The sequence below is a fragment of the Nannobrachium achirus genome, assembly GCF_963921795.1.
Source record: "Nannobrachium achirus genome assembly, chromosome: 21".
Classification (NCBI taxonomy): Eukaryota; Metazoa; Chordata; class Actinopteri; order Myctophiformes; family Myctophidae; genus Nannobrachium; species Nannobrachium achirus.
The window spans coordinates 38257149-38280403 of NC_137828.1; the positions used below are offsets into that span (position 1 = coordinate 38257149).

Genomic DNA, 23255 nt, shown 5'->3' on the forward strand with positions numbered 1-23255 from the left:
GCACCTCTACACCACGTTTTAAAATTAGCCCTATGTGCGCCTCGCCGTATATGCATGTACCCATTCTTGTGGTTTCCATATGTACCGCTCTTCTGTAAAACCGAGAAACCACGCTTTGCAGAAAATGCTGAATAATGATGTTTGCATTTATCCAAGTCACATCCTTATCTCCACTGCATTAGGGTCGCTCTTCTTTTGGGTGATGCACTTATGAGTCTCTCTACCATTGATTATGTTCTGCTTATTATATTATTGCGTTTTGGATCAGCAGAGACCTTGCACTTTTACATGTATCTAGTTGGGGGAGTAGGGCAGGTTATTCACGTGAAACTTTGGACTGTAATTAACCGTCGTGAGTGGCATAACAAGTGCGCACCATCGGTGGTGACCAGGTTAGGTCCGTGATACTAACTCTTTCCTCTAGGTCCCTTAGAGGCACCTCTAAGGCCTTAGAGGGGTTGGCCGGGCTGGTGAATGATCTGAAATCACCATATGGAGAACGAAGGAGGCGATTGACCGTCTCTTGTCTCTTTACCGCGAGCGGCTACAGTTTCATAGCATACATTTCTGTGGTGACGCTCGTTTGAAAGGTCCCCGAGGGGACCTCCTGTCTGTATTTTACTATAGCGCTTTCAGGGGAGCCTCCCCAGCACCCCTGTTATGCTGAACACAACACAGGTGTTCTGATTGGCGTAGAACATTAGTTCTATGCCAATCAGACAAATTGAAACACCTGTGCTGGTCCTCAACATGGCTGTGTAGGACTAAAAATGAAACCCATGAATACAGTAGTTAAAAAGTTAGCGCGGCTTTCATTCATATGCTAAATGTATCTTTTGGGTCTCGAGCTGAAAAGTTTGAGAACCACTTCTGTAGCTCATGTGGTTGGTCTGGAGTAGCCTACAGTAAACCTGAATGTGACAGATACCTGTTTTGCTGTTTCTGTCACCTAAAGGGGTTGAGGGGCAGATTGCACTGGGACATGAGCTTCTCTGAAAACGGTCAGAAACAGTCTGAAGCTCATGTCACATGTGTGTAATCTGCCCCTCGCCCCCCATCAACAGCTGACCACCAGTACAGTTAGTAGTCATACAGTCAGGATATACAGACAATTAATTTGATTGGCTTATGATTGCGCATCCCCACAATGACATCATAAAAATATTAACTTGTTTTTTTAAGATGATTCTTAAAGTGACAGTAACCCTTTAGGTGACAGGCCCCCTTTAAGAAATGAACTTTCCTTTGAATAAATGTTCTCAACGGTCATAATGACTGACAAAAATAGACAATCCAAGCTGAATGCATTACAAGCATGCAGATCTTTATTGTTGCTATTCCAACACAGCTCTTTCTTTTACCACATTGCTTTTATGTAGTATGGTTTAAAGCTTTACAAAAAGACAAAAGAAAAGACAGGAAACAAAATATTTACAAACTATCTGTGCAAACATAATTCTTCTTTTACAACACTCTCCTAAAGTACTGGAAAGGCATGCATACAAATAAACTTTGGTGTTAACAAAACTACTCAAATTCTTATTAGAAGCATCTATGTACAAGTACATGTGGTAGAACAATTGAATAACCTTTGCTTTTGTTTGTATTTAGACAACAATACATGTTAACTTAACAAACGAAGACCTCCAGTAAAGCTACCGAGGCCACTACTTCAGCCGTCACACCCAGAGAGTGCATGTACAATTCTCCCATATCCCTGCCATCGACCACATCCACATGGTGGCCATTTTGAGGCACCCTGCTGGTTCGGAAATCCTCGCAGGGTATGACGTAAGAGCAAAATGGCCGCCGTGTGAATATGGTCAATTGAATAGAAGTGACAAATTAGCAACAACTTTGGCAAATAGGCACACTAAAAATGAGAACTTGTGTTACTCATGATGATACCAGTTTTACATTATCTGTAAAATAAATTGGCAGTGTTATGTGGATAAGTATGAGAAACATTCTTGACAAGACAAAAAGTCAATGCAGTTCCACTTTAACCGACTGTATACGTCATGTATACATTCATTAAAGGCATTTACAAGGGCTGGGTTGTGGGTCTGACAAACAAGAAATATAAGAAGTTTAAAATATACTATGAATATCCAGTCTCTGTTTTGAAAAATAAAACACACCATTTTTTTTACATGATCTTTGTGATTGTACATCAACTCTATTATTTTCTATTCATAGATACTGAAAGAAAAATATATTTTCAACACCACTCGAGTCTCAAATAATGAGAGCCCACCACTTCAACAGCAAAGTAGTAAAACTAAATCACTTTTAGTTGGTTCTTATTTTTTCCTCCAAATTATTTACTGTACATCTGATACACATTTAAGAAATAGTCATATTTCAAGTTAATATAATCTGAAATGGGAAAACACAGCTCAACAAAAGTAAAAAGCATGGGTGTGAGGATGCCAGAGTGACAGTGTCAAATAAAAACATTTGCGTGTGAGCGTGCGTGCGTGTGTGTATGTGCGTGGATGTGTCTGTAATCTGTATGTATGTGCGTTGGTTGGGGGGGAGCATCTCTTAATGCTTTTTTACAACAAATATCGAACGAAAGAGGGAAAGAATGAATGCAACAATAAGGAAAATTCAATGGAACAAACCAAAAAAAAAAAGACATGGAACCCAAGTCTACCTGCCACAAGAGCAGCCCCCGAGGGGCTAAACATAGGGGAGGGGGGCTTAGATGGTGTCCTTAGCCGCGGTGGCTGTTGGGATGCAGGATTTGCCGCCGCCGGCGCCGTTGTGAGGCCTGTAGCTGGTGAAGCTGGGAGTGTGTATGGTGCGGATGCTCTTCCCACCTGGGCCCAAAGGGGTGGGCGACAGAGGGGAGGGGGAGGAAGAGGAGGAGGAGGAGAAGGAGGAGGAGGAGGAGGAGGAGGAGTGCGCTCGACCATTTTGAGTCTGCGAGGAGAACGAGAGAGTTTTACCTGTGTGCTGATGTGAGGGCGTGGGTAGTTTAAGGGAACCGTTAGAGAGGGAGGGGATGTGGGAGGACACAGAGCGAGGTGCGTAGGGAGACGGGAGGGAGGAGGACTTGGTAGCAGAGGAGGAGGGAGAGGGAGAGGGAGATGAGGAGAAGGAAGGGTTAATGGAGTTAGTAGCGTCTGAGTTCTGAGCAGGCTGGGAGCTGCCTTTACTGGAGCTAGTATAAAAAGCAGGGATTTTAGAGGCGGGTATAGTAGGGGAAGTGGTTTTATGATCCCCTCCAACTCTTTTAGCACTTCCGTTAGCCTGCAAACAGAGATGCCAAGAACAAGATACTGGTCGTCAAAAAAAGGGATGGGTCAAATGGAACAACACATACAAAAAAGGCGAGACAATCGTTAATTTCTAAAGTTATAGACGTATAGGAACATGGCTACACAAACACAAATATTACTATGACAACTAAAAGACACAAAAAAGCTTAAAACTGCTACATCTACTGTTTACTGGGTTACTCGAGGTGAGAAACCTTACTGAGAAATGTTACTAAGAGGCAGAGAAGAGGACAGGACAGTGCATAGATAAGAGGACAGAAATGAATGAGGGGAGTGAGGGGCGTCTGTGAAGACGGCCCATGTTAGAGGGACTGTCAGGCTTTGTCCAAATGCTGTGGATGAGAATTCAGAGGGCAGTGTGCAGGAGGTGTACAGGGCGAGTACGAATTAAGAGACGGGAAATTGAGTAGTGAGAAACGAAGGTGCATATCTATGGCCAGCTGAGCCAACCCTCCACAAACATAGGCTGGGTGCAAGGGGGTGAGTTGAGTTGGTGGGGAAGTCTCTTAGGAAAGGAAAGACTTAAAAAAAGGTGAGGGTTATTTCTTTGTCTTAGAGCATAGGGGTGCATTCTGAGAAAAGGGGAAGCGTAGCCCAATAAATTGAGATTTTAATAGAGCCAAAAAGCATCCTAGGGTTTGGCAACACTGATTAGGAACTCATCTGTGGTGGGAACCGGAGATGCGATGACAACGCAGTCGGTGACAAGAAGAGAATTCTCTTTTCTTTGCCATTTTTCCACTTTGTTTCTTTTTTTTTCTCCTTCCAGTAAGTCACCAACACAGTGAAAGCCATGAACAGTGTGGACATGCAGAAGCAAACAGTACGGTGATGTTATGGTGGTAACAGTCAAGAGTCAAACATGCCTTCCAGTCAGTGCAGACTCGAGAGAAACAATAACAGATCCACAATGGCTACCTGGGGCCCATTTTCTTTTTTTCTCAAAACACTTCAAATCTCACAGCTTTGGTTGTCTTTTTTTCACCCTTATAAACACAACACGTCTTGTTTTTCTAACTCCTGGTGAGTGTGTTTCCTCTGTAAGGCCCTACAGTAAAACTACCTGTCGGAACTGCCTCTGAGCGTCCTGTAGCTTTTGCGGTTTTCCTGCTTTGTCAGTCGTACCCGGCGACTGCCTGGACTTCGCAGACAACGGGACGGGCATCCGACTAGTAGGAGAAGCGACACTGGCGTTCTGCAGGAGGATCCAAACGGAAAAACAAAAACAAGAAATAAAACAAAAGAAAGGAAAGGGGAATAAAAAATAAAAGAACACCACATAGGAAGTATGAAAATCAAGGCACTAACAGGCGAAAACCTGCACAACAGTTTGACCGTATTATTTCATCAACAACAGTGAAAGAACATGCACCCCCTGGGACCAAAAAATACACTGTGTACTGTACATGCAGTCGAGAACCAGACATAATGAAGTGTAATCAACATGGAAGTGTCATTCTGTGATTAAGAGCCACACGCTGAAACCCCCAGTTAAGAGTAAATTGAAGGAAGAGAGACGCTAAGCAGGAACCCATGAAAATGCCACTCCCCAATCATGTCTTGTCAACCATGATTTCACAGAGGGAGAACGCCAAGGTGGACATATATTCCGACATTTCCAAGCACCTGTGGAGTGGATTAATGATTTTGTAAACTCAAGTTGTTAGAGATGGAGTGAAGGAAGGGGTTGGAAGAGTACAAAAACAAATAGGAACCCAAAGCCTTTCCGAAGCAACAAGAGCTAGAGAGAGACCTGTTGGATGCTGCTGGGAGGACTGGGGGTACTGGTGGTGGTGGTGGGTATGACTACAGGACGAGGGAGGAGCTGCGGCTTGGACTTCTTCCGCAATGAGCTTTTACTGGGAAGACAGATCTTCGAGCCGGCGCTTTTGGAGGAAGGGAGAGACAGGGACCTCTTCAAGCCCACTCCCTCGGAAGCATTATCGTTCCCGGCTTTAATCTCCTCCACGACGCACGCGTGTGGTTCCTGTTGGGAGCACGGCCCCATCTCACTGATCGTGGTCTCCAGCTGCTTGATGGTCTGCTCTAGGCTGTCCAGTGTCTTGTACGTGTTCTTCCTGATTTCGTCCGTCCTGTACAGGGAGTCAGAATTGTCCCTTTTCGCCGGAGCCGAGCCTGGGGCCGACAGGGATTTCGAGCGAACAATCTCAAACCTTTTCGCTTCTTTGTGTTGCCTGACGGTTCCATCAGACTCCTCCTCGTCCTCGTACACCACCACTTGCAGGGTCTTCTTGCCAGACTTGGTGCCCGCACGGATTGCCTGCGACAGCGCCGCCAGCTGCTTCTTCGGGAACTTGAACTTGAACTTCTTCTTACCATCCTGCTTGGCGTCACCAGTCGTCTCTGAGTTCGCCCCGCCTTCCGTCAGCTCCGACACGGACGAGGAGGACGACGACGACGACAAGCTATTGCGATCCGCGGCGGCCCGACGACCCACAGCCTTCGCGGACCCGTCGTCTCCCCCCTTGGGCCCTCCGACCATTACCTGCGTGCCGCCGCTCCTCTCCGTGTCCGACTCTTCGCTCTCCTCCTCGATGCGCTCCTCCGCGAGCATCCTCTCCAGCTCCTCCTCGCTCTCGAAGATGGTGGACAAGCGCTTGTAGGCGGAGCGAATATCCATAGGCTCGTCGAAGATGATAATAACCGGCCTCCTATTGAAGCCGCGGTCCGGCGGAGCGGAGGGATCGATGACGGCGTTTCCCGTGGCGTTGCCCCTGTTACCTACGGTGACCGTTTGGACGCTGCCTTTCTTTGCGTTGACCAGTTCCTGGTATTCCCCGCAGGACAGCGCCTGGACCTTGGTGTTCGTGATCATGAAGGCTATGTTGTCGGGCGGGGGAGGAGCCTCTTCTCCGGGGAGGTCGGCACTGAGACCGGCGTCCTCATCGCCCATCTCAAAATGACCTCTGGCCTGGTCGCCGCCATCACAAGAGGCCTCTTCTGGTGGAGGGACAACACTCTTTGGTGCCTCTCTTAGGGTGCCAGTGGTTGAGATTGACACCTTCTCAGTTACTACACTCTTACTAGAAGAAATGTGCTCTTGGGTGACCGAGGTCTCCCATTTCTTTTCTGCGTTAATATGATTAAGGATCGTATTCGCCCCCGGCGCTTCCGCGCTGGTCTTCGTGGACTGCGAACGTTTCATGTGCTTTCTAGGCAGTTTGAAGCCGTTCAGACCCACAGGCTTGGGGGATATGGGCGGAGGCGATATGGGTGGAGGCGACACCGGTGGGGGAGAAACTGGTGGGTCAGACAGTGGCTGTTGCTGGCCTGGGGAATTGTCATTAGCATTGACATTTGACACCTGTGATGGGGGCAGTGTGGGCTCTCGGCGCTCGGGAGTTTCCTCCGTTCCTGGCGGTGGTGGTGGTGGTTGGTCTTTGGAAATCTGTCCTGTCACATAGTATATGACCTGCAGACATGGCAAAGACAAGAGGTTTCATTTAGAAGCCTGGTAAGCCACAGCACAGGCATACAAATTAATGTTGGACTGTCTGATACAAACTTTTATATCGTCGTTGTCGGGTGAAAACCTTGTATGTCCAAAACCGTTTGTTTTGCATTTATCATTTTAAAAATGATTTAAACTAGTGAAAACAGCCGATCTACAATCTGCTGTTTTCACTACTTTTGTGCGACGGTCGTATGATGAAGCAGTGCTTTACTTTGCGAAAAAACATACAAATTTGAAACTTGGAGATACGAGGTTTCCGCCCGACAGTGACGATATGGTCAGAAAAATATTTATTTAGCAAATGAAACATATAAGAGAGTGTAAACTAAGTGTCATACATACCCCCTGGCTCTGTCGGACCGTAGTGTTGCCATTTTCATCTATGTTTGGCTCTTTATCTTCTCGACTGGGCTCTGAGCTCTGCTAGGACAGTGTTTAAGGGAACAATATTATTGTGCATTGGCTGGGCAGGGACGCTATTTGATTCAATATCACTCACATGTTTTGTGGTGTCAACATTATGTTGGCCAATACGTTTCTACAAGTGATCACATGGCATCTCTCAGCAAAGTGAATGTGCTTCTCGGTTTTATTTGCTTTGATTGTCTACAGCTTCAAGTAATATTACATTTATGTGATATATACTGTACACATGCAGGGACAATTGAATTGTAAATTATTCAGGAGAAACTAATCTGCTTATCCATTACATTGTTTTGCTCCTGCAAGAAATACAGTATTACACAATAGATTCTCACTTAATACTAACTGAACAGAGAAAATAAAGAATAAAGAATTTGTTTAGCTAAATAAAACATGAGACAAATAGTGTGGGACTCATTTCACTTTTTCTCCCAATTTAGACATTATGCCAATTCCCAATTCCCTAAAGTTGGGGACAGCTTAGCAGTCAGTGGTGTAAATGTACATTTTACTTAAGTACTGTACTTAAGTACAATTTTGAGGTATTTGTACCTCAACGCGTCACGTTGTGAGCTTGCAGATCAGCTATTTTCAAATATTGTGCACTTTTACTTTTGGCACTTTAAGTACATTTTGATGCCAATACTTTCATACTTTTATTCAAGTACATTTTGAATTCTGGACTTTTACTTGTAACAGAGTATTTCTAAGTTGCAGTATTGATACTTTTAGTAAAACAGATTAGTACTTTTTCCACCACTGATGGCAGATTTCATTTATTTTCACTAGAGGGCGCAGTAGACAACCACATGCATCCTCTGAGACATGTGACATCACCAGCTGCTTCTTTCCCCCTGACAGCGAGGAGTTTCACCGGGAGAGATACGCTACGCGTGGAGGAACACGCTATTCTTCCCAGTTGTGCTCCCTGCTCCACAGGAGTCCTGTAGGAGTGATTATTGCCGCGACAGAGGTCACCCTCCGCGCCCACTTTCCTCCCACCCACAAGCACGGCCGGTTGCGTTCGTTGGAACGACCCGCCAAGCTAGAGTATTGTTTAAAAAAGAGTGGTATTTTCATTGATACATGTGTATTTTCAACTGAAAAAACTGAAGTGTTACTGAGCACATTGAGCACGTTAAATACGTCACACATAGTTGAAAATAGGGGCCATGTGATGACATACAAATTCAATTTGCCACATTACTGTGATGATCAGTCAATGGGAGATCAGGAATCATACTCACACTTCCCTTATTTGGATAGTAAAATATGTGAAATTTACAGCAGTGTGATAGGTAAATACTAAAGGTAGGAAAGTGAATAAGCCAATCCAGGGAAAGTTGTGCAAAGACGCAGGAATAAAACAGAAGAATAGTTCCCCAGAGAATGTAAAGGTGAGGGCCAAGAGCATGCAAGGGGGTCAGAGTGACCTACAGTACAGTGAACCAAGTCTGCAAAAACAGGTTGTGTCCAATACAATACAATATGCTTTCACCCAATAGCCAATTAATCCAGAGGTATTCTCAAGCTGAGAAGTCGGTTTACAAAGAAACACAGAAGACGATTGAATTGCCTGTGGAGTACAGCGCGTGAGTAGTTTATTATTCTGGGTGGAAGAAAATAATAATAATAAAAAAAAAATAACAAGCAATAATTCAATCAGCTGCATCGTTTGTTCCGTACACACAAAAGACAGAGCATCTTTTCAGACCTTTCGTGGTAAAATGCAAACCAAATTTTGTATGCAGACTTAATCCTGAAACAATACAGAAGCTGTGACTTCCAGCGGAATAGAGAGAGAGGGGAAGGAGAAGGAGGCGGGGGAGAGACAGGGAGCTGTCTGAAGGAGCCAGCTGTTACAGGTTTCTCTCGAGCCAAAAAGCAGGGGAAACAATTTGCAGGAGGGTTAAGGAGGTCGGCCATCGATTGGTTCACACAGTCGGCAGAAGCAGGCAGGTTAGGTGGACAGCCGGGCGGCGACACACATCTTTTACCTTTTTCTCTTTGAGGGGCAACAAAGCCCCCGGTCTTAGCTCTCGTATTTGTGGTTCAATGCGAGTGGCGGCGGGGTCCGCCACATTTTTCACCCCTACATCCTTAACTGAGCACTTCTGGAAGACCTGAAGAGCGAGGAAGAAAGGTCAGGGAATTGGGGCGAGGATTCAGGGGGGTTGGGGAACTCAGCATCCTGACCAACGTCCTTTAACACCACATCTGTGGCATTTATTTGTTATCCGTGACGGACATCATTACGTTTATTTGTAACTTCGCCAACTGTTAGCGACCATTTTCTGCCAGGAATCCTCCATCCACCACAGGAGTACAGTACACACAATAATATATTTACAGCCTTACCTGGATTGACTGTATGTTTGTGCATGTGTGTGCGTGTGTGTGCGCGCACGAGAGAGCTAGATAGAGAGAGAGAGAGAGAGAGAGAGAGAGAGAGAGAGAGAGCATAATTATCTTGTGAGTTGTTGTGCCTCTAACCTGGAGTTCTGCCATGATCTTGTCCCCTTCGTCCTCCTCCTCTGTAACAGCAGAAGCGGTGACAGGTGGCGGTGTGGGAGACTTGGGCAGTGTCTCTGGGGGCGCCATGGCAGGCTTGGATTGGGGAGACGGAGGTGGGCCCTCCTCTTCTCCCTCCTGCGTGAAAGAATGGATAGACGTTCAAAGGAGACAGGCCTGTTCAATATCTCTTTGTGGTCAAGATTTGAAAATCTGTCGGTACTCCAAAAATGGCAATATGGGGAGAGGGCTCCAAATGAACCGAGAATACCTCAGATAGCACTTCAAAGATTTCAGTCCAAAAGTGTACCAATCTGGGACAGGACCAGAACATATGAGTGTGAGTTGCCGGTGATAAGGCGCATCTATCGCACTTGTCGTCAATTCCAGGGTAAATTGTGGCAAGTTTAGATTTCTGTTCAATATCCCTATCAACACAATGTCATTCAAGGTTCCATGTTTAGTCAGTCACAAGTTTCACAAACTCTTCTCTAAAAACTGCCCAATTGCACAAAATGTATCCTTCTTCTCCAAGTACAGTAACATTATACTCCAGTTTTACAGTATTTCTAAATATATGTTTGTTATATTTAATCCTTTTACATTTGACCAATAGTGTGGTACAAACGATCCTGAGCTACAGATGTGGTTTGACCGCATCGACTAGTCAACAGAGACAGATTGGTCAACCAGCGGCAGACCACCAAGCAGACTTTTGTTAGTTATGTAAATGGATATTGTGCCGATTTAGTTTTTCTTGGGAGTTTTCCCTATACACAAATATACAGTATGTGACATGACTAACCTGAGCTGAGAGAGAGTCCTTTCTGCTGGTGTAGACAACCTCACCGGAGCGTGTAGTGGTCATGCCAGAGCTAGAGCTGGGGTAGGTCTTCCTGGGCGGGGGTGGTGGAGGGGACTTGCTGGCTTTCTCCGATCCCAGCTTGGCGACCTTTTCACTGGACACTGCTGGCTTGGTGGCGGTGGTGCGTTCGGCACAAGCCTTGGTGGGCCTCTCCAGGATGGGCTTGGCTGGCTTCTCCAGCACAGGTTTAGGGGCCTTCTCTGGTACCGGCTTGGCTGGTTTCTCTGTGGTAGGCGAAGGCTGTGGCTCGTCTTTTTGGTGAAATAATAAACAGAGGCATACATGAACCAAAGGTTTTACAAAGAGCCTTGTTGCATTGTTCTCTTAAGCCCCTGATACACGTAGCAATGTTTTCATCAATATCAACCAGCAACGACCAGAGGCGTCAATTGGGTATGGCCATTGGCAGTGTCATTGGATTAATCTTTTTGTGCCTTCACGCTAGCAAGACACCAGTCATGAAGCCATACCTTATCAACAGGCATGAATTTATTTTAGGAAGTCCATTTTAATTTTTTTATGTATCAGGGGCTTTATGACAAAGTATGACACAACAGACAAAGTGGCTGTCATGTGAATGGCTGTCATGTGAATGTGGTTAATTAGCAGTGACTGGGACTGTGTGCAGATGTCTACCTGACGCCGTCTCCACAGGGTTTGGAGAGTCTGTCTGGTCCCCCGTGGCAGCAGGAGGCGCTGTTGACTTCTCCTCCATGTCTAGACTGGGAATGCCCTTCATCATGTTGACCTGGGCCTCCTGGAGGATCTTTGCAAACTCCTTCCCGTCATAATGACCCATGTTCTGCCTCTTCTCCTCCCACTCCCTTTCTGCCGCCTATCGGGTTTAGAGGAGGAAAGAGACAATTAAAGACGAGCAAAGAGATAGAGAGAGAAAGAAATATGAACAATATGGGGACATTTTTAACCTATAATAAGAATGTTTATTTATGTATGTAGCACACATCACCTACACCTTCAGAGTGCTTTACATAAAAGTGGAGACTAATATCAGTGAACAGAATAACAACATGATAAAAAAGGCTTGACCTATAGATTAGAGCAGCGCTATTCAACCTGCGGCCCACGGGCCGCATGTGGTCCCTGCAGCATGTCTATGCGGCCTGTCATGGTCATAACAATAAAAATATATTTTGTCTACTTTCAGTCTGGATAAATAACTTCTGATGTCATATTTCAGTTTCTCTAGTTTCCTCTCATTAGGAAACTATTTTCTCTTGTTTTATACAAGACGTTTTTGCTATCTTGTTTGTTCCAAAAGAAGAAACATCATCATTTCATTATTGATCATTCCATGACAATCTTTTTGTTCAACGAGGTTTGGCGTTATAGATGGAAATGTGTCTGTATTGTGTTATAAAATCATTGTCTAAACATCCAAATTAGGGCTGTCATTTTTAGCTTGCGGCCCTTGGACTTTTTGTATTTTGCTGAGTGGCCCCATAGCCATCTAAAGTTGAGTAGCCCAGGATTAGAGTATAAATTGTCGAGTGCAGTCAGTGTAAAAAAAACTAATCCTGTTGAGGGAATCAAGCGCAGCTGAAATTCAAATGTTAACTGAATAAGAAATACATAAATGAAGAAGCAATTTTGAAAGAAGCGCGTGATTTACAGCCAGAGCTCCTCAGGCAGATCCTTCCAGGGCTGACAAGGAGCCCTGAAACCAAACGCACTCTTTGTCTTCAACCTCGACTCGGGAACAGCCTGCAGGCTACTGCCTGAAGACCGTGGGCTGTGCACAGTCATACTGCTCTGTCTATAGTTAGGCTATTTACATTCAAATATGACACAATGTCTTCTAATCCAGTGGTTCTCAACCTGTGGGTCGGGACCCCCAGGGTGTCCCCAAATTATTTTGAAGGTTCCCCAGATGATTAACTTAATGTACAACATTGTTTTTCTCGCTCAACAGTAAACAAACCAGCATGAAGTTTAAGTGTATAGAGGGTATGACTGCTATTTTCACAATAGAACTGTGTTATACAAAATGTAATGCCTCAACTCTTAGTGCTCGTCAGGGTGGGGGGGGGGGGGTCCCCAGTTAAAATATGATAATTTTGGGGGTCGCGGCCTGAAAAGGTTGAGAACCACTGTTCTAATCTAGCTGGTGACTGAGCATACCTCTATGGACATGGCTCGGCTTTTGCCCTTCCCTTGGCTGCTCTGGAGCTCTTCGATGACCAGGCTCTGGCTGCCGTTATTGATGGGGCTGCGGACAGGGCTGGGTGGATCCGAGGCAGCTGCTTTGGGCGATTCCCTGCCTTGGCTCTGGCTCTGGCCAGGGCCGGGGCAGGGGCTGGCACCTTGCGTGGGGCTGGGGGTGAGCGGGGGGCTGGGCTGGGTGGTGAGGGCCGCGGACTGCTGGGACTGCTGCATGTGGACCGGGGAGCTCTGGACGTGATGGATGACCACCGGGGAGGAGGGCATCACCTCTGACCTGAGCGTGGAGGTCTGTGGCTCGGGCTGGGCCGAGGCTGAGGCTGGGGTTGCGTCCACCACATGCACAGGCCCAGGCTCTGATGCTACCGTAGGGCCAGTTTCCACCGGGGCCGCTTTTAATGAAACACTAGTGGGCTGATCGGACGCCTTCTGATTGATCTCAGTAGCACACCTGTGAATTGGAACCAGGGGGAGAAATAGAAGGAAATTAGTTAAAAGTTCAGGTTAAATATGTTAAATAAGGGGTTGGGGGGAGGGGACAAGTTGAAAAGGGGAGGGGAGAAGAAAGGGAGAGAGTGAAGGTTCCGTGACCAGTGTTACCATGTCTGCTTATTATAAGTGACTTTGGGGTTGTTTTTCTGTAAATATTGATGGTTGTGTGTTTTTTTTTGGGGGGGGGGGCTTGTTTCACTTATTTGGGAAATGTATTCACTTATTCTTAAATGTATTCATTTATTTGTTTCCTAATGTCATTAAAAGTGGTTCTCACACATTTTCATTTCAAGGACCTCCAAATTAATTAAAGTATTTGATTTGTCCACCAGCCCACCCCCCATCTAAAAAATATTTTGTTTCATAGACCCTCATACCAGTCCTCATGTGGCCTAATAATAGTCATGTCTTTTGGGCTCGTTTTCGTAGACCTGGTCGCTTATTTCTCTTGCGGAATCTGGCAACGACACTCGGCCTGTGACTGACATTTAAATGGAAATTAGGTGCTGCGCTTTTTCTCTCCCGAATTAATTCAGTGGTTCGGTTCGCTGGAGACGACGGCGCTGAATCAAGACGGATGCCGCGCTCCTCTGTCCACGCTGAATGACCCTCCCTCTGATGAGATGAATCCCTGCCTGCCAGTGTAATCAACCCTGCAATCTCTCCCATCGCACATTCTGACGAACAGAAGCTCTGAAGAACAGAGTGCTTCTGCTCCAGTCTCGCTCCAGTCTCTGTCTCTCTCACGCCTGATTTATATTGGGTTACACATGGTGTCGGGCACTTTTTTTCTCCCTCCTTTCTTTAGCTTTTTTTTATACGGGGCATGTACGCCGAGCACGGACGTAATGTTCTTTTTCAGCGCCACCCTGCTGCACGTTCGTACAAGTTACACGCATTCACACCTGGTAGCTGCCTGCCCCGGTGCGACCACAGTCTTATTACTGTTGGCCTCTGGAACGTGACCACCGGAGCAGTTGGGGGTTGAGTGCCTTGCTCAAGTGCACTTCAATGACGGGTACCCGAGGGAGCAGAGTTTTCCTGCTGCTCCGGGAAATTGAACCGACCAACACCTCTAGTAGTGTTGATTTTGGCTGCAAATTTAGATTTACTTTTAGTAATAGTCTTTTGAATAAAATCTAAATTTGGTTTTAGTCACCTGAAATGTTTTAGATTTAGTCTAGTTTTAGTCAACTAAATCTACAGTTGATTTAGTCGACTAAAATGTATTACACTTGATTGCATGCTGAAAATAGCCAAACTACAAGCTCACAACGCGTTGCAGCATCGGCAAATTTCAAAGTGCAACACCCGAGCGCAACGAAACATGAAATGACTTGTCTTTTAGTTCTACTGGATATCTTCTCCACTAGTCCCTCCTTAACATTTTAGTTTAGTTTGTATTTGCTGACGAAATGGTCAATATATTTAGTCTTAGTAACTTTTTATTTAGTTTTTGTCAGTGAAAAAAGGTATCCGACGAACATTTTTCCTCATAGTTTTAGTTGACAAAACCGACCAACCCCTCCAGTCCCATACATGCATGCTCCTTTAACTTCTGAGTCCACTGCTGGTCTAACCTTCTCAGGCTGCTGAGTGTCTCCGTGAGGCTCTTGACCCTCTTCAGCATGGTGTCCAGTTTGTGCGGTTCCTCTTTCAGGAACTTGACCGCCTCCACCTCCACCCTCAGCACCGCCCGCATCCTGGTCTGCAGCGTGGGAAACTCTCCTGTGATGCACGGGGGGCAAATGCAATCGATGAATGGCTTTCACTTATAAGAGAACCATTTAACACATGAAGACCTGAGGCTGATTCGACAAAATGCCTTCTAAATCAGTAGTTCTCACACTTTCACGATTTGTGTTTTTAAAAAAGTCGCCAAACAGCTTTTCCCGGTGGTTTACCCTAGCCTAGACTGTCACTCTCCCCACATCCGTGATCCAAGGACTACAATTCCCATGATGCAACCGGAAATTACGTCAATCCCCAAATGCTCCGTTCTGTCTGACCCAATGTTAGCTTGAGCTCTCAGCCAAATTCCGCTAATCAAGACAGTTTTTGCAAAGACGTTGTACAATGATCTGAGGAATGATCTGACTGCTGCGTTGTCTTACCTTTGAGCCCCGCCAGAGACTCTCCCACCTTCCTCAGAGTGACGGCTCCTTCTTCCACGTCCTTCAGGGTCACCGCTCTGGCCGTCCCACCCGAGTCCCTCTTCAGAGAGTCCACAAATTGCTCCAAGTCACTGCAGAGACACGGAGAGACCACACTATGTGAACAAACCATTGTCAAATCCACCACATACTGTAGCTCAGTGGTTCTCAAACTTACAGATTTGTAAGGGTCAATGCTGTCAGGTAGGAACCGAAGGAAAGAAAAAAAAAAAGATAATACAGAATCAACTGTGCTTAATTCCCATTGCCCTAATACAGCTGAATTTATTTTTCAATTTGGCTGCCATTTGTTGTTATACCTCTGGTCTTTCAGAGATGTAAGACTTGTGAAGCTGTTTGAATTGAATTAGAGAGAGAGAGACAGAGAGAGAGACAGAGACAGAGACAGAGACAGACAGAGACACACAGAGAGAGAGAGAGAGAGAGAGAGAGAGAGAGAGAGAGAGAGAGAGAGAGAGAGAGAGAAAAGTCTATACAGTAATATACAGCTTCAATAATAGTTGCATATTTGGCTTATACTCTTTATAAACACTAGGGGGCAGAACAAACGCAGTTATCCAGGGGAACGACATGCATAGAATGAAGGACATGAGAACAGCTGGACAGGTACGATCAGCTATAAATAAAAAGAGGAAAACATTGAAAATCAAATAATACGTAACATTATGCAGAATGTGAAAGGAAAATGTAAACTTTTCCAATTCACCGTGCATGTTTTGTCTGTACGAGACAGCTTAGAGTAGACGTGATTGGACCGCTTCCCAAGAACCACAATTGTGTTAACATTGAATCTGGGGCTTATTTGTGCGAGAGCACTTCCTCGCATAGAAAACACTACAGGCTGATATACAGGCCTCCCCATGGCTTCTGAAACTGCCAACTCCGAGGGGAAATGTGGACCGAGATAACATTGTGTGCCGTGCTGGATCGCATGAGAGGGACTAAAATGGTGCTTCATTGTGGCACAGGTACCCTTGAGAAACGGTCCTTTATTGGACTCCCCTAACCCGGACTGGGAGAGGCAACACATAGAATGACAAATACACTGTTATGGCAGGGCCTCTTGGACATAGGAATCATGATGGGAAATTCCAGATGAGAACAAAGCAAGCAGATTTTCCTTTAAGTCAAGACCTCCACAGACAAAACGGATGCATATTTAAGCTCTATGGAGAGTCAGGGTCTTCCAAAGCCATGCAACACACGATAGGGCATGGGGGGGGGGGGGGGGGGGCACTTCTTTGAGTGACTCCTGGTGTGTCTTATGCTACATCGTTCACACTTTATGGCGACAAAGCAAGCGGCGACAAATCCATTTCGACGGAAGCCAGCGATATGATATGAAGCGACACAAACTCGTTGCTACGTGACGGCCGGCTACTATAAATACAAGTAACAAACTGGCTTGGACTTTTTCAGCAATCCAATGACGCAGTGAAGTGTCAATCAATCACGTGTTTTTGTTTCACCATTTCCACTTCTATTGTTGCCTGGGCTACCTTCCTTTTCATATACATGTACTGTAGGCAGTGTGGCTAGAGCAGGGGTTCTCAAACCTTTTTAGGCCGTGACCCCCAAAATAAACATACTTGAACTGGGGACCCCCATTCTGACAAGCACTTGGAATTGTAGGTATTACATTTAATGTGACTCGGTTCCACACAAGATAAAATAGCAGATCTACATGATCTACATGATCTACATGCTCTCAACGCCTCACATTGCGAGGCGTTGTGAGCATGTAGATCAGCTATTTTCACAATGTCCACCTCTTAATTATTTAATATTTGACATTTTGGTCAGTTTGGTATTAAAACGGTCTTGAAAGTCCTTCAATTGTCACTTTTTAAATTTGCAGATACCCTGTATACACTTATACTGTGTGTTGGTTTGTTTACCATTGAGTGAGAAAAAAAATGACATTAAGCTAACCATATGGGGACCCCACAAAATAATTTGGGGACCCCACTTGGCGTCTCGACCCCAAGTTTGAGAACCACTGGGCTAGTGCAACACTTCAGCAGCGACCTGGTGACCAGTGACCACACTTGGTCATTTTGTAGCATTTTTAAAATGCTTGTTCCTGTACCATCTCTTGCTGACATTCACATGCAAATCCATGGGATCCCTGTACAGGCTTGTGACTCATTACTCATTTTCACAGACTTAATGAGAAGGAGGTGTACGAATCACATGTCCGCTCAGACATACTCCCACCGCAAGACAGAAGCTACAGTAACCTTTAATTTACGTCATGTTAAGATCACTTATTAGTGCCTGTCTGTATTTTTATCCTTGATAGCATCATTCCGGTGCCGAACCTATTTTGCACAGGATCTGATTCTGAAATTCAGAAAATAGGGAGTAGGTGGGACTGCTGGCATGGTGAAATGACATGGTTTCTGTGCTTGAATGTTTTGATGAATTAGCTTTTTGTGTTATGTTTTATGTTCAAGTACCTAGATGATAAAGGTGATTAAAAACTTAATTAGTAATAAAAGCTACAAGTGGAAGTCTCTCTTTAATATGATGGACAAATTCTTCTCACAACTCAAAGAAAAGGCCTCTGAAAAAGAAGCAAGTGGATAGAGATGAAAATGTAATTCTCTCTTTGATGTGAAGGACCAAGTAGACTCAAAACTTTCTGGGTGCCTTTGTTTCTTTGAACGCTTGGAAAGCATGTTGTACTTGTACCTTCTAACACCTCATATTTTTTTATACTTAAGTGCATTTTAAGTAAACACATTTGAGCGTCTTGAACACTGACTCGTGTGGACTTACAGTAGTAGTAGTTTAGTTTTACTCAAGTACTGTATGGCTTTCAAGTACCTTAATATACGATATATACGATATATACATTGTGCTCATGATAGGCAAAAATTTAAAAGAATGTTCAACAATATTCCGAAAGGTTCCTGCGTTGTAAGCTTGTAGGTCAGCTATTCGTTGTGTAACACCATCACACAACAAGGTGTGAAGAAAAAAACTAGGGCTTAAGAGGTTAGAAACTCCACTGTCTTTAGCTTCAGGTGTGGCTACAGTAATTTAAGAGCTCGTAAGCGGTGGCAGATTTGGCCTCTCTGGAGAGGCCGTACCTCACACACACACTGCATCCCCACTTCGTCTTGAAGCCAAGCCTAATTAACCGGGCCTTCTTTAAAGCACTGGCGTTTCGCTGACTCACAAACTGGCGAGGTACCAACGGCAACACAGAACTCCGTCCACACAGTCTTGTGCCCGTACCTCTCTCCCACTCAACGCTCTCTCTTCTCCTCCTGTCGTAAACTGGGAAATGAGCTCCTGCGCTGCAAAGCCCGGAGCATTGATTTGACCTCCGAGTGTAAAAGCGGGTCCATGTTTCCACTCTCAAGTCAAATGAACACTCCGCGCTTTTGCAGTGCATCACTGCTTTCATCGGGGGCATATGTTTATCGCTGCCGAGCAAGACAACACTTTTGACCTTGCCTGTTAAACATCGGCATTAAACGGATTCAATTACCGTTCCCTGTTGGCAGGGTCCGAGGCGAGTGAATTACATTTGTTTGCCAGGCAGAAAATAATTACTCCACACAATCTGTGCAATTGTTCCAGGGCTGCCTGTTCTAAATGAGACGCAGCCATTGCCTGCCTGTGTAAACGTGTGGGCTGCAATTTGGAGGGCGTTGGCTTGTCGACGGTGAGCATAATGGGACTGAATGGCGCAGGTGAGCTGGTGAAAATGAAGCCCCGCGGGGCATTCCAGTACATAGAAGCTCATTGGCTGCAGTCGCGGTGGTGTGTGCGGAGAGTGGTGTCAGTAGAGATTTGGGACTAAATCAACATAAGCTCTGGTGGTGGAGAGCAGGTAGCGATGTTCATCAGGTTCAGGTTCAGGTTCAGGTTTATCAAATGGGGGGCCGTGGCCAAATACTGTATATCCTTGACAAGAAGACGTTTGAGAACCAGAGTAGGGGAACATAAAACAGTAAAATACAGTCTTTAACAAAATGTATACGGCGGCAGTATATAAAGAGAATGAATGAACCCCTTACCTGAGCTGCGTTAGGACTCTCTCCTCCAGACCCAGGTATTTGTGCCTGTCCTCCTCCACCAGGGCCCTCTGTCTCTGGACGGGGTCCTCCGCGCGCCGCATGGCCTCCGCCAGCTTCACGCTGATCTCCTGCTCCGTGTGCTTCAGCTGCACGCACAGCGCCTCCTGGTTGTGGAGCTGAGGGACGCAGCACACAGGGGACAGGGACACAATGAGGGACACAGCACACAGGGGACAGGGACACAATGAGGGACGCAGCACATAGGGGACAGGGACACAATGAGGGACGCAGCACACAGGGGACAGGGACACAATGAGGGACGCAGCACATAGGGGACAGGGACACAATGAGGGACGCAGCACATAGGGGACAGGGACACAATGAGGGACGCAGCACACAGGGGACAGGGACACAATGAGGGACGCAGCACATAGGGGACAGGGACACAATGAGGGACGCAGCACACAGGGGACAGGGACACAATGAGGGACGCAGCACATAGGGGACAGGGACACAGGGGACAGGGACACAATGAGGGATGCAGCACACAGGGGACAGGGACACAATGAGGGACGCAGCACACAGGGGACAGGGACACAATGAGGGACGCAGCACACAGGGGACAGGGACACAATGAGGGACGCAGCACACAGGGGACAGGGACACAATGAGGGACACAGCACACAGGGGACAGGGACACAATGAGGGACGCAGCACACAGGGGACAGGGACACAATGAGGGACGCAGCACACAGGGGACAGGGACACAATGAGGGACACAGCACACAGGGGACAGGGACACAATGAGGGACGCAGCACATAGGGGACAGGGACACAATGAGGGACGCAGCACATAGGGGACAGGGACACAATGAGGGACACAGCACACAGGGGACAGGGATTAATGGATTAAAAAGCAAAAAGCAGTGGTGTAAAGCAACTAAGTACATGTACTCAAGTGCTGTACTTTGTGTAAGTACAATTTGGAGGTATTTTTTACTTTCTTCAGCATTCACAATTTTCAATACTTTTTAGTCCACTACATCTCTGAGGAAAATATTGTGTTTTTTTCCCTTTACAGTTATTTGAAAAGTTAAAAGTTACTTTGTAGATGTTTTTGTTTTTATTACAAAACATACTCTTACCGCTTCAGCCCTATATATGATATACTTTGGCAATTTGAAAATAGACGATCCGACCCGGTGTGAGCTTCTATTTTCAAAGGATTGTTTTCTTTTTTCTTTGTAACAGACTATTTATATGTTGCGTCACTGATACTTTTACTTCAGTAAAAAGTCTTACCTGAAGTTGTCTCATCTGTTGGAGCTGCAGCCGGAGGTCAGAGACGTTCCTCTTGCAGTGCATCAGGTTGACCTGCAGGGGGACTGGGCCTCTCTCTACTGGGGGGGCAGTGCTGCTCTTTGGAGCCAAGACAGGGGAACCACCTGACCCCAAAAAGGTTTATAACAAAAATAATAATGTTACATGAATATAAAATGTATTATGTTAACCCATTTAGACGCAAATCTGTGTCACTTTAGATTTTAACCACTTTAACCATTATTTTATGCTTTGACTATTACAAAATAGCAGATATACTGTAGGAGCTTGTAGACCTGCTATTTTTGAAAGATTGTGAACATTTGTGCAAGTCTTTGAATATTTTTGACACGATTCTATAAATGTCTTCTAAATCCTTCTTCTAAATCAGTGGTTCTCAAACCTTTTCATGTCAAGGACCCACAAAATGCATTTGGCCGCGGACCCCCCGATCTCAAAATATGTTGTTCCAGAGACCACTGTAGTAGAATAGAGATTATCATGATTGATTATGTGTGACATTATAGTAGAGTAGATCATGTGTTCATTGATTATATTAATATCTAGCCTTATGATACATCATTCAAACTGTATAGCTTGTAAGAGTCTAGATGTCTCATTAGGACTGAGTAGCTATTGTTTTGGTAAAGCCTATCTCGTTATGGTACAGCTCGTCCCAGAGGCCTTGGCTACACAGTATAACTTTTGTGTCTCACAACGCCTTGGGGCAGAATTACTTTACCACTGTCCAAAGTGTTAAACTGTGCTTCTGTCCATGATATCATGTTACATAAACTTGACCACCACCACCACCTAATACATCAAGTGGGCCCTGGTCCAGAAAAGGTTGGGAAAAACACTGATGTGGGATATTCATGCAGCTCAAGGATTTGAAAAAACACCTTTCCTCTCATGATGTGCTGAGTTATTATTACAGTACATTGTGCAAAACGGGACACAATGTTCACAGTATTCAAAAAGCCCCAAATAATTATATCTTTATAAAGGAAGGCCCAGAATTCAGTGTTCCTTTCGTCCACCTCGCTTCATCTCTCCCTCTGAGCTAAGTGGTCCTTGGCCTGAAAAGAACACTGAAGACCTCCAGGAGAACAAAGTGCGTGTCTTTAGACACATTTTTCGCCCCAGGCTGGCCTGACTTAATGTTCCCTCCTAATGTATAGTAATGAAGGCCTTGTGCTTTCTGTGGCGTCGGCTTTGCCCACACCACACCAGCAGACAGCCACTTAGGCTGCCTGGCTGGCAGCACCTCCGAAAAGACTTAATGTGTGAGCGGTGCTGGTCAGAGTGACTCTCAAGGCTGCCCAGTAATAACAGTTCATTTGACAGAATTCACTTTCAAAAGCCTTGAGTACAATGGTGAACGATTCGAGGCTTTTTGGCCGATATTGAATCAAAATGGAGAAACCAAATGCTACTGCAGTGCAGTCACTCTAATCCAAATCCTTATTCCTCCTTCGGTATTTTCCATTTTAAACAGTTTTACACTGGCACATTCACTATATTCAGAGGTAGTAACTTTCCCATTACTAATAAGGACTGTCCTGAACTAAGCTGACCGAGGAAACCCTGGTCCCTATTGTATGCTAACCATTAAGTCCAGTGGTAGGGACAAAGTACCTGTCGAGGGAATGTTTCTCTAGTGTGCTCTCTACATACTCGCCCCGCAGTGGGGTGTAAAGAGAGAAAATACCTTTGTCTTAGTAATCCCCCAAAGTCTATTCACTCTCTGTCTACCTTAACATGGTGACAGCCGACAGCTAGACAGCTGCACGGACCTGAAGTGCAGGTTAAGAGTGTTTTTGCACAGGGGTTCCTGTGTGACTACTACTCCCCAGGAATAAGATATCCATCAATGGGAGTAGTGCAGGCCGAGTGGTTACAATGAGCCAGCCGGTTTCGGATCGCATGGAGGGAGCACAGCCAATTCCTTGTGATCTGCGAACGCGATACCAAATGAGGCAGCCGGGTACAGATCAGAGCAGCATAAATCCTCTCCTGTTTTGGAGATTCATCCTGGCCGAATATTTGCATGGGCAATCCCGTCTGAATCCACATGAAAGGATCCATCAAAAGACATGCGATTAATTCTTGAGAAGCATCAACAATATTCTGTTTACATTCCCGCCACTGTTGAGATTGCATTTCTTCCTATCAGACATATCTGCCCACACAGACCACTGCAGAGATGAGATTGAATTGCTGAATCATCTTGGCAGACTGGAGAGGTAATACTTCTGCCTTGTTTTAGATCCAGCTTTCAGTGGGGTTGTGTTAGCTTTGGTGGCTTTCTATTTACCCCCTCTTAACTCCCTTTAACTTGAATGTATCAAAGAGGGGGATTTGGGGGGGGGTGGAATACGAACTGGTCACAAGCACGGAGGCTCAGACTTTGTTTTCGTCTCCGGAGCAGCGCACATGGCAGACATGGCGCTGATGATGGATGGTACATTTGTGGTCTTGTCTGCTCAAGACATCATG

At 45.6% G+C, this 23255-nt stretch overlaps 1 protein-coding gene across 6 annotated transcripts in view; it reads right to left on the reverse strand.

Moving 5' to 3' along the window:
• Positions 1–1303: 1303 nt before the first annotated feature.
• Positions 1304–23255, reverse strand: part of kiaa1217 (KIAA1217 ortholog) — a 182318-nt gene continuing 160366 nt past the window's right edge. For 4 of the 6 annotated variants that reach the window (XM_080752225.1, XM_080752223.1, XM_080752226.1 and 1 more), the window contains 11 exons: positions 20739–20881; positions 19437–19612; positions 15346–15476; positions 14812–14959; positions 12701–13190; positions 11198–11396; positions 10502–10812; positions 9679–9834; positions 9183–9308; positions 7105–7185; positions 4341–6720 (listed from right to left, as the gene is read on the reverse strand). In XM_080752225.1, coding sequence (XP_080608351.1) covers positions 5029–6720; positions 7105–7185; positions 9183–9308; positions 9679–9834; positions 10502–10812; positions 11198–11396; positions 12701–13190; positions 14812–14959; positions 15346–15476; positions 19437–19612; positions 20739–20881 — 3653 coding nt within the window. In that variant the 3' untranslated portion in view covers positions 4341–5028. Of the gene's footprint in view, positions 3259–4340; positions 6721–7104; positions 7186–9182; positions 9309–9678; positions 9835–10501; positions 10813–11197; positions 11397–12700; positions 13191–14811; positions 14960–15345; positions 15477–19436; positions 19613–20738; positions 20882–23255 lie in introns of those variants that run through there. The other 2 variants (XM_080752228.1, XM_080752224.1) reach the window with 2 other exon arrangements.